The sequence below is a fragment of the Triturus cristatus genome, chromosome 4_1 (assembly GCF_964204655.1).
Source record: "Triturus cristatus chromosome 4_1, aTriCri1.1, whole genome shotgun sequence".
Classification (NCBI taxonomy): domain Eukaryota; kingdom Metazoa; phylum Chordata; class Amphibia; order Caudata; family Salamandridae; genus Triturus; species Triturus cristatus.
Genome location: NC_140585.1, coordinates 1,151,776,172 through 1,151,788,474, shown reverse-complemented (window position 1 = coordinate 1,151,788,474; position 12,303 = coordinate 1,151,776,172). Strand labels below are relative to the sequence as shown.

Below are 12,303 nucleotides of genomic sequence, written 5' to 3'. Positions count from 1 at the left end.
CATATCCAGTACAAGGGAGAAAATGTGGCGTAGTGGCCAGAACAGCGATAGCTACTCCTAACACTTGGAATAGTCCCAAGGTGCACTTTCACTTCTCAAATACCTGGTGACCACAGGGTATATCAAACTCAGAGCTGCCAACTTTGGAACTGGGGAACCAGGTTCGAGTCTCGGCGTGGGCTCAACTTCCTGTGATTCTGGGTCAGAGGCGCAACTAGAGCCACATTTCTGGGGGGGGGCTACTAAACATTTCGGAGGGCTAATTCTTCCGGCGATAGTCAGTGTGGAGATGCAGGGGCTCTAAGAAGGGGTGAAAAAACAACAAAGCCTTGTTAGCAAGTAAATGGTCTTTTAAAGACCTGTGAACTGCTTGGGCGCGGCTGTGTGTGTGCCCCGGAAGCTGTCTCAGCCCGGGCTGACACACACGACGGGGGAGGGGGCTTGAGCCCTTTCAGCCCCAAGGGCGTTGCACGCCTATTCTGGGCAAATCACTTCATCTGTTCGTGCCATAAAAAAAATCAACAAAAAGGAATGTGACCTTGTGTAATGCAACTGGTGCTCTTATAAAGCGCTCCAATACCTTCGGTCAAGTCTGCGCTATATAAAACTGTAAGAAACAAAATAAAGATGGATTGATTACCTGTGTCTTTTCTCTGCATGTACTGGACTTTACACTGGGGGCAGAGAGACAATACTTTAATATATTCCACCCAAGTAGACCAAAACATACTGCTAAAAGTCAGTCATCGTAGCTGTTCTGGAGAATTTCTCCACGGTGGATGAAAGGAGGAGTACGTTGGTTCCCTCCCTATAATGCAGGCGTTTACGCTACCTACAGGAAGGACACCGCCGGTATCTGCAGCCTCTGGTTCAAGACCATAAAGCAAGAACGCTTTGCCACAGGAGAACCTTTGGAAGAAATAAACATGTCTCGGAATTTAGCTTGGAAAGGGATCTCTGCACATCAGTCCGTACAAGAGAACACATGTTGTGCAGATTCACACACACACGTGCACAGAGGCAGCAGTGGCACCTTGAACCCCATGTTAGTAGCCATGGAGGAGTGTTGCCCTGAGCCTGATGGGCGGGCGAGCTGTAGCCCACTGAAAAGTCTCCTCTGTCAGCAGATTTGCTGACAAAAGCTCACAGCGTTGTTCAGGAATGCAGGGAAGAGCTGAGGGTGGCAGCCAAGGCCTGCACAGTGAAGGCGAGAACGAGAAATGATGGAAATGGAGAAAGGGCAGAGAGGGAGAGAAACAGAGGAAACCGTAAAGAGATAGGTGAGGTGGAAAAAATAAGGAGAGAGAGCCGGTAGATGGAAAGGAGGAGGGCGGGAGGAAGGGTGACAGGATGGTTGACAGAAGGGCAGAAAGCGGCTAGGATGGGGCAAGGAATGTATTGATTGATGGATTTGTGAATGAATCGATGGATGAATGGTCAATAGATTGATGGAATGTTGAAAGAATGGATGATTGGGGATAACATGGGTGGACGTGTGGATTGAAGGGTGAGTTGGAACTACTTACCACCACCCATTCTCACTCCTGCCCCCCCCACACACATTTTCTCTGCCGTGAGTGACCTAATGGAACATGTATGGCGGAACACATTCACATGCCCAGGACTTTGTTACAACCTGTTAGCCTCTGACCAAGCAACGACCCCCCCCCCGCGCCACCCTTTCTAAATGAAATCTAACAGCAGCTGCATGAGCTTACTGTCAGCACCTAAGGCACCCCACTGCAAGGCCCCGGGGGGCCCGGCTTCATGTTCTTGCCCTTAAACACTGTCGAACAGGAAATAGAAACTTCCAGAACGCACGAGCACATTTTAATCCACCCACTGACCCAAACAATCGCTCGTTAGACCCTGTGTGTACCTGCCAACGGGGCCACTGCTCCATGAAGGGGTCTGCAGGCGGAGACTGCGGTCTTGCACAGGCATTGCTTAATTTGAGCGGTGCTTTCCGGTGCTCAGCACCGGCACCTTATTGTCAGCACCGGGGCTATGACAGTCTGCCACATAGTGGCGCTGTCCTGCAAATTTAGGTATGAACTCCACAACAGAGGGTTATTTATTCAATTTGCATTAATAATGACTAATATCTGCCTCCCAAGCAATTCTTCTGGCTTTGGGGGCCTGTAATAGTCTGACTTGTCACACTTGTAGGAGTGTGCAGGTTAGTAGCTGTGTATGTACTGTCATTGGCAGCGCTGGCATGGGTTATGTGAGGTGCAAGCTGCAGTGGCCTCCCGACAAGACACTTATCCTCTTACAAATTAGGCACTGTGCACAGGTGCTGCTAACTGCCAACAGGCCTTGACACAAGTTGACAGTAACCACTCCCCCTACCACCACCAACCACCGAAGCCCCCCCCCCCCCCCGGCCAGGTTAGACATGCACCTTCTACTGCCCGGTGCACGCCGATGCTCAGGTACTGCACCGAAGAGTCACTAGACGTGCCATCATCACCAAGAGCTCAAAACACTTCTTTGGTTGTATGTGCAGGTTCTGTCCGTCTCTAGCAAGCTCTCATAAGTACATCCTCTTCCAGCACGCTCATATAAGTACATCCTTTTCCGCCGTGTACATTTCTTCTTTAGTACAATGAAATGCTTCTGCCGGGATCCACCAAGCAACACGTACAGCGCTCTGGCGCCCTCATGGGACCAGTTAGTGTATTGCTCGAAATTCTGATCTGACTGTCTGATTTCCACTGGTGATTTTGGATACCGAAGTTTGAACACCATTAATGACTTCAGAGACATAGGTCGAGTTTTGTTTGACAGTGTTGTTTACGAAACTGCAAGAATAAATAATTGATCATACCCCTTCGGAGGTACATGATCTGTAATTATTTAAGTAGCAGGATTCCTATATGAAGTTCTATTGTTCTGAAAAGTTGCATATAAAAATCCACGTTATCCATTTTAGAAATGGATACAAATAAATAAGGTACAGGCAAGCCCTAGTGGGAGAGTACATAAAGGTGCATCAGAGCACACATTTAAAACGATGAGCACTAGAGACGCTGGCCTGCTCCGTAGTGGTTGACAGTCCAAAGCCTGAGAGTGAAGCCGGCTCCTATCAATCGGACAAGGGCGGGTAGGGCGCGAGGGAAGGAAGTATGGGGACCACTGGGATCGTGGAGGCACAGTATGATTAAACTAGTGTAAAAATAAGCAGTGGCGGCTCCTACTCTAAGGTGGAGGGGTGTCGCCCCACTCCTGCTGTGCATCTGAAAAAGAAAGAAAAAATAAAATGATAAGGCAATGTTAAAATAATTTTATTCTTCCCTGCTGTGGCAGAATGAGGGCGGGGCTGCTCTGCTGACAGAGCAGGGGAGGAGCAGTGGGCACACTAAAGTGCACATGATGCTTTGACCGGCCCGCTCGGGCCGTCCAAACAGTCATGCACACTTCAGCATGTTCTCCATGCAGGCTGCATTACAGCCGGCATGGAGAACATGCCCAGGTCCCCAGTCCCCTCCTGAGCACCGAACCATGGTGCTCAGACCAACCACAGCGCTGCATTGCAGCGTTGTGATTGGTTTAGGGGAGATCTGTGCTGGCCGCCGCTGCATAAGAGACCTTGAAAAGGGGACTTGGGGAGAGCGGTAAAGGGGGGATGGTAGACAGCAGACTTACAACAGATTATGGAGCGTATTTACAAGCCCATTGCGCCACCGGAGCAACACTTTTTGGGGACGCACTAGCGGTTCAGTGTGACTGCCCAGATTTACAAGGCCATGTAAGCCACCCGCATGGCTTTTCATTGCCTGGTAAATATGGTACCGTTTCACGCATTACTCTGCGTGAAAGAGGCATTCCATGGGTGTTGCTGTGGGTGTTCCCCTGCAAAATCCAAGGAACCTGACGCATATCCAGATTTACAAGGTTTCATAACTAAGAGAGAAAACGAGGAAGAGAGAGATAGGGTTTTAGTGGGGAGAGAAGGTGACGAGATAGAGAGCCTGGCTCAAGCAGGATCAGAGTTCGATTGGGGTAGGTCACACAAAGTGGTTATGGAAATGCGAGACCATGTAAGGAGGAAAAACACAGGATTTAAATGGGCATAGCAGGATTATAACAAAATTAGAAATGGATTGATTGAGTGCTTGGAGCACAAACACTGGGGGCTCAGGAGGTGCTTAGTTTGAGCTGGCGGTTGCTGGTGCTCAGCGCTGGATCTTAATTCTCAATACCAGAACGTATGGCAATCTACCACATGGTGGCAGTGTTTGTATGTTTTTGACATGAGCACATTGAGTGTTTCATAATTCAATATACATTACAAATTTGTGATACAAGCATTTCAGGCCATTTTTAAGCCTTGGGTGGCATGGCATAGCCTGAATTTCACACTTGTAGGAGTGTAATGGTTTGTATTTGTGTTGGTACTGACATTGGCAGTGCTGGCAGGGGCAGCGGGTGGTGCAAACTGCAGTGGCCTCTTGAGAAGGAACCAACTTATCCCTTTAAAAAAATCAACCAAGTTAAACACAGGGCCCAGGAATAGAGAATAGTTCAGATAAGACTCTGCCAGTTCATGGACCATCCAATGCACTCTTCGTTTCCTCCAGCAGGACGTTAGCTCGATGATGAAAGCAATCATGGGTCAGGGATCAGAAGGTGTGTGATGTCACTTCTGCTACACATAACATGTTGTCAAATTGACACTCATGAAAAAATAACTCCTAGTATGAGAACAAGAAAAGGCTGCCGCAGGTGAAACCTGGACACAATTTTTATAAATAATTTTTCGAAGATAAAGCAGTTTATAAAATCTACTACCGCCCAGCAGATGTTAGGTAGGCATTGACAGGAAGTGGATGGGGAAGATCTGGTGCAGACATACAGGGGGGGGAAATAAAGTTGAAATAGCCACCTGCAAGCTGGAGACCAGGAGGCATATGTTTGTGAAGTGGAGGCACAGGGGGGGTGGTTCATACTGGGAGGTGTCAAAGGTGCAAGTTTTTCCAGTGCTTAATTTGTAGAATGAGTGCCGGTACCCAAAGCTCTGAAGCCTACGGCCTGTGCAGTTAAGTGTCGACATGCCCAAAGCTGCATAGTCTTGAATCCACTCCATGCCTCTTCAATCCACCACCAGACTCTCTGCCTCTATACCTCAATCTTACATGTTCCTGTAGTCTCCCTTTATGATAAGTTTGCTGTCTTTCGCTTCCTCCCTCTTTTGCACTTTGTTTGTTTCTCCCTCTCTTGCTCTCGGTAAATGTCTGATGCAAAAAAAAAGGGCTGGTCCCCAAAAATGAGTGCCGGTGGTCCGTACCTGCAACCCCTGGCTCAAATTAAGCACTACCCTTTTCTTTCTAATTGTTTCTATGTGGAGGGGCAGGCTGTCTCTATCTTGCGTCCATTTCAATTCTGAGGCTGTAGATTCGGTGCCACATGTTTGCGCCTCCAGATAATTTCTCCTCTATCTTCCTCACCCCTTTGGTGCACTTATATAATTGAACAAGTGTTTTTTTTTTGTTACCAAGAAAATACATTCATAACATAAACATAATCTAAACATAGTGCGAGGTGCTTCATATCAGCAGAGTGACCCAGGTTATTTGTGACACCTTCAGCAATCTCAGGCTTTCTAGCCAGCACTACTTAGCATTCTGCGACTTAACTATGTTGGGTTTCTCCTGAGAAGTGTGAGCCTACAAGTCCCAGAATGCTAAGATCTCTTGTCAAAAAAGACTAGACTGGACGATGGTGTCACAAGTGGCATGAACCACCTGGAAACTATGAGAGTTTAGTGAAGCTTCAGTATGCCAGGCCCCCTCTGCACCGCGCTGCACACACACAAAAGACATGTGGCGGGTAGCAATGGTGCCAGGAGACACAAAACTGGGGTGGAAAACCTCTAATTCACCCTCTTGGGCAAAAATGGCAAGCATTACATAATTACCTCTTGGAGCTGCGAGATTCCTCATCGACACACCCTGCAAATTGAGATATGTGAAAATTCTAATTAACGTTTTGTTTTCTGTGACTGGTGCATTTAATTATCATGCGCTGCCCAGCTCTCTTGTCAGTAATATTTATTTTCATTTTTTAATTACAGAAGAGTTTATTTGTGATGATTTTATAAAACTATATAAACATCGAATGGATGCAACATTCACAATTCACAATATTTATAAACTTTTGAAAAACATTTAATAATTTCCTAATATATGAAAATATTTCTAGAACTCCTAAGAAACACAAGGAGATTAATCATTAGTGGTACCTGGGCACCAGATACAGTTTTGAAGAAAGAGTATTTTCCTCCTTACTTTTGAAAATTTGGAGTGACTCGATGTCCTAAGGACTAGAAAGTTAATTCTCCATCTGATTACAACATTCTTAAGTAGGTTTAACATTTTAAAAATGGTTTCTTGACTGAAAGGTGCATTATTAAAGCCCTTCTTCAGACAGGACACATCAGCTGTAGCGCGGAACATTGTATCAGGTCACTTTTGAGGTCACTGATCTGGTTGTATTACTAGGACATTTTGGGAGGAAGATTGATTGGAGTCAAGTATTGCCCGCCTGAATGATTAGCAAGAGGAAAATACAAGCTATTTCAGATCTGATCTAATAGGTTGTCCCTGCCACACAATGATGCATAATGTGAATTGTTTCAGATTCACAATTTAAAAAAAAGCAAATCCTTCCACAACCTAAGCTAGCCCCTAGTGCTCCTACCACTTGAAGTTGTGACAAACTGTCCAACACGAAAAAGAATAAATAGCCACTCCAGTGTCTTCCAGAGCCTAATGTCTTATACAAAAATGATATGATCGAATCATTAATATTGCAGGATATTCGTTATTTGTGGTATAAGCCGTCCCACACACAATTCTTTTGAAGACAATATAACCTAGTTGAAAAATACACCATATTTTTTTTCTTACTTAAAAAAAAAAATCTAATTGTTACAAAATAATAGATACATCTATTTTCCAGTTGAACCAATCTTAGTCAATTTCTCATACAATAGGGTGCCTCAATCGAAGCATTAGACGGGAGGAATAGCCTGTTCAAGGTTCCTCTTAAACTCCCAGTCCGACAAGATTCGAACTCTTGTTCAGGACCTATGAATTCGATAGAAGTTGTTGAGCTTAACTCAAATTACCATTTACCGGATAGTCGGGCTTTGTCTCGACCCTATACTTGATATTAATTCTATTGACGCACTTATGAAGATACACTATGGTATGCTTTCTTCAGAGTAGTAGGTTTTCAATTAGCATGGATCTGGCGTGAGTAGCAGGGATTAAATATGGTATGTGTGTGGTATGTAAACATAGCTGTGTGAACTCGTGTTAGTGTCACTTAGGGGATGCCATTAACCTGGGATGTAGTCTAAGACTGTTTGGGGGACTTCAAGGGCTTGTCAAAACCATCCATACAGGGCTTTTGAAGCTCCTTCCTACATATAAAGATCTGTTTTCTTTCAAAGCCTTCATGCCGCAATGTTTGCTTTGATGTAACTGTGTAACGTTCCTGGATTACCAAGTGATTTGGAAGTCAGAGAAGTAAATTAACCCTTCATGGACATCAATGGCAGGTTCGCACAATTGTGTGTGTGTGTGTGTTGTGTGTCAGAGGAAAATAGATGCTGATTGGTGTTTCTGCTAGCACGTAAACCTAGTTTTCAGAAACATCTCCTGCAAAAACATAGACTCAAAACCTAGAATGCCAAAATCTTGAACTTACACAAATATATCCCTTTAAAAAAATTCAACTGACATCCAATGCTCCTCTCAAACACTAGTCCGCAAATATGCTGATCCAGCATTGCAAATGTAAATTAACTTAAAGCTGGAATAAGTGGGAAGCGAGCTTGGGTCTATTTAAGAATTGAAACTGATGATTTTTTTTAAATAAGGTAGATACCTGTGTGAAGTCAAGATTTTTGCCTTTATATTTTTGAGTCTATGCATCTAATTTACAAAGAAAGTCGGAAAATTATGGGTAGAGATCTTTGCCTCCACAGAAACACAATTTTGAGGCTTTCTGGAATTCACAAACGTTCACAGACGTGCATCTGGAAGCCTGTACCTCCACTAAATCAGTGGGTTATCCATTCCCCTTTCTACCTGGAAAGGTTTCTATGCCAGACTCTAGTCAAAACCACACTGTTTCCAGGGTGGAAACAGGGGAAGAAAGGAGTTTGTAAATGCCCACAAACCTCCATGTTTGCAAGCATTCCCAAACTTCAGAGGCTAACCACAACTTGGGGCATATTAGCAAGGACATGCGGTATTTTCCGCAAAACGCTCTTAGCGCGTATTTTTTTATCGCTGCCTATCGCCGGATATTATCGCAAAGATAACACGCTATTAGCAACGTTTATCTCTGATGCGATAAAATATCCACTGATAGCGGCTAAATGCGTGAATATCGCTGGAAATCCAGCAATATTCATGCATTAACGCCAATGGGCCTAACCTGACAATCCACCTCCCATTGATTACACAGGTAAGTAATGTTTTGAGCAGGTGTTAGATTCTGGTGATAATCGCGCTTAGCGTGACTTTTTTTATCGCACAGCCTGCGTTGCTAATAGGCGATAGCTGTGTTAGCGACTGCTTTCAGTCGCTAACAGTTTGGGTACGCCCACTTTACATGTCATTAGCGATAAATATCGCTGACATGCAAAGTGGGCTCCAAACCGGTCGCTATCGCCTGAAAGCTGTCGCTAACTACTGTTAGCGACAGCTTGCTAATAGGGCGATAAAATTGTTGCTTTAGCGGCAAAAAGTGCTGCTAAAGCGGCGATGAAGCCCTTGCTAATATGCCCCCTTTTTCACTCTTTTCCTGCCCTTTAAGTGGTATTTACGGGTGTGAAATCTCCGATCTTGTGGCAGAGATCTCTAGACACATAAATGGATTTATACCTGCCAGGAATCTCTTTGTGGCTTCCTGGCAGGAACAAAACAGGTAAACTTGGCTATAAACATACGATTATGACCAAATATTACTTTGCGAAAAGGGCCTTATGTCGTTGCAAACTATATGTTTGCGATCTATGTATACACAGGCAGGCGCGCAACACCCATTGGACTCAAAGGGCTTCAGCCCCCCTCCCGTCGTGTGTGGCAGCCCGGGATGAGACAGCTTCCCAGGCACACACACAGCCGCACCCGAGCACTTCACAGGTCTTTGAAAGACCATTTGCTTGTTAATGAGGCCTCGCTGTTGTTTCACCCCTTCTAAGAGCCCCTGCAGCTCCACTCTGCCTATTGCTTAAAGATTCAGCGCCCCCCCCCCCCCCGAAATCAGCTCCACTCTGCCTCTTGCTTAAAGATTCAGCCCCCCCCGAAATTTTTTCTTAGCCCCCTCCCCCCCCGAAATTTGGTGGCTCTAGTTGCTCCTCTGTACACAGGGCAGCGTGTATTTCATACCCCTTTCGATGAGGAGGTCCTCTGACGTCATATACGCCTCTCTGCATGTGGTTTAATCCAGCCTTTCCGGTGTACACTCTTTGAGTCTAGATGGATTGAGGGCCTGGTGTTTGCAGTACCCGTTGGCACTACCCATGTCACCAATGTATCATCAGAAGTTGCTCACAGAGGGATTGATGGTCCACGAGTATGTGTACCACACAACACACATTGGCTAGGAATCCTGTAATTGTATCAGACCTACAAGGCTCACTTTTGTCCCCTTCTTTGTTTTTTTCAGGTCCAGTCACTTCCACTCCAATCAGCACAACAACGACTGTGAAACCTACAACTGTCACCACTACGTCTTCACCATCTGCCACCACCACTGTCCGTCGGACGCCACTTACCACCCACCCCATTGGTGCCATTAACCAGATGGTACCTGATCTCCACCCAATCACCGCCTCCGTCCCCAGCACACGCAAGCCACCATCCTCCAATCAGCACATCTTTCCAGAGGTCTTCTGTGAAGCCAAGGAGGTTCGCAGGGTGCAGTGGCCTGCCACGCAGCAGGGCATGTTGGTGGAACGTCCATGCCCCAAGGGCACAAGAGGTACAAAGCAGGATGTGTAGATGTTTCCTAGGCTTTTTCAGTGTTTGATACCACCAACAGAGGAACTGACCCACACAGATAACTGAATGGGCACGTCGTTGGGTAAAGAGTGACAGTGTTTTGGCAATGCCTAGGTCTGGGTTAGGTGGAGAGGTGTAATTGTCAATATTGGATATTACAGCGGCGGTGTAAAAATATGTCAGTGTCGAATTGTGCTACCGCTGGATTAGTCATTTGTTGTGCCGAAGAATTATGTGATTTTGAGTCGGGTGGGTTTTTAGTCTGCGATTTTTGGGATAGAACAGTTGATTTGGCGTGCAGCATGAGGTCAGTGTTAGGAGGTGATTTTTTGTGCAGTGGGGATATATGGTCTAGAGTTGAATGGGTCATTCTTTGTAGAGAAAGAATACTTATGGTGCAGGGTAGGTCTCTGCTGGTTGCTCAGATGAAGTAGCTGACGGACAGCATAGCAGTGTGATTGTCAGGGAGTTGCAATATGTTTTTTAGCAAGTCAATGCAGTGGTTGGGAATAGTTGGCAGCAAGGCCGGTCAGCAATTGGCAGAAGTGTCAGGTTATAAGGGATAGCGAGTTTCAGTTGTTTTCCCTGGACTAGATGGGTGGTAAGGTTTCAGGCTGCATTAGTGGTTGGGAGATGGTCATGGACAGAAAAGGTCAGATGGTGACTACAGTACAAATTGTATATGGAACGCGTAAGTGAAATGATTGGGAAACTGATCAGCTTAGTAATTGAGCAGCCAATAAAATGGCTGGAAAACTTCCTGGTTCAGCATTATCGAGAGGGATGGTGTGGATTTGTGGGTCAGTCAAGTGCTTGCATGACATGGTCGGTCAGTGGCTTGCTGGAGGTATTGTGTAGTTCATTGGTAAAATTGATCGAGTCGAAAGTGGTTGTACAGCTGGTTGGATTATGGGTTGGATTAGGGAAACTATAGTCTTGGGCGGTGCAGGTTTGAGATTGAAAGAGTGGAAGGGAGGGCCTGACTTGGGACAGGACAGGTCAGGTCATTGATTGGAAGTCACAAAGCATGGTTATTGGACAGAAGTGGTCAGGGCTGGCAGGGTGCCTGAACAACTTGCAAAAGACAGATGGCACATGGCAGGGCTAGGCGGGTGAATGGTTGGCAGAGGGATAACAGCTGGGAAAAGGTGTTTGGTTGGTAGAGGGGTGCAGTTGTTGGGCAAATGATGCATTATTATTTGACCATGGGTTTAGAAATGTCGAGGCACATTAATATTGAATAAAGGTTCACAATATTGAAAGCAAGGTGTGGTTTCCGATTCACAAAGGGTACTGTAAATCTTCCCACATAAAAGTACTCCTGTGCACAAATATATAATTGTTTCCGAATTCCCTGTTGTAGAGTGGTGTTCCATGTATACTACTGTCCATCCCTTCATAACGGACAGTCAGGTCATTGGTGCCTGGTATCCCATATACCGTACAATCCATCCTCAGCATCAGGGACATGTCCGGCCTTGTAGGGTGGTACCCCTAGTACTGTCTATACCCAGCCTCACAGACAGTCCCGGCCTTGTAGGGTTGTATCCCATAGACCGTACTATCCATCCCCCGCATCATGGACACGTCCGGCCTTGTAGGGTGGTATCCCATATACCGTACTATCCATCCCCCGCATCATGGACACGTCCGGCCTTGTAGGGTGGTATCCCATATACCGTACTATCCATCCCCCTATCATGGACACGTCCGGCCTTGTAGGGTGGTATCACATGCATAGTCCTGTCTATACCCAGCCTCACAGACAGTCCCGGCCTTGTAGGGTTGTATCTCATGTACAGTACTGTCCCTCCCCCGCCTCTCAGAGTCCAGGCTGATAGTACTGTGAACTGCCCATATACACAGGGGCACAATGTTTCTTGTTGTCCCTTTCACTGGATTGAGTACTTATCCCCTTGAAGGATAACAGTATGTTTCTTGGTGTCTGCAGTCTGAGGTCATTTGCTAACTGTTCTCTTCCTTTGCCTCTCCCTTCTCCTCGATGTCTCTCTTTCCATATTTTATCACTTGCCCCCTTCTTTTCCCCACACCTGTACTCCGCCTCCCCTGCCTCATTGTGATCTGCTGCTCATCTTCCTCAATTCTGTTTCTTTCCTTTTGTCCCTCCCTCCCCCTTCACCCTCTCGCCCTTCCCTTTTCTCACACTCTTACCTCCCCCTCTCATTCTGTTTTGCTGCTCCACTGAATTTTTACATGAATTTTCCTCTCTCTCCCACCCCATTACTATTCTACTTTTTGTTCCCTTTCCCCTTTCCTCAAT

The 12,303-nt window shown here is 46.0% G+C and overlaps 1 protein-coding gene across 2 annotated transcripts in view; it reads left to right on the top strand.

Annotated features, from left to right (window-relative positions):
- The window catches only part of ADGRL1 (adhesion G protein-coupled receptor L1), a 618,953-nt gene that overhangs the window by 501,007 nt on the left and 105,643 nt on the right, over positions 1–12,303 (top strand). For both annotated transcript variants that reach the window (XM_085654299.1, XM_085654300.1), the window contains exon 6: positions 9,688–10,002. In XM_085654299.1, the coding sequence (XP_085510425.1) occupies positions 9,688–10,002 (315 nt within the window). The remainder of the gene's footprint in view (positions 1–9,687; positions 10,003–12,303) is intronic.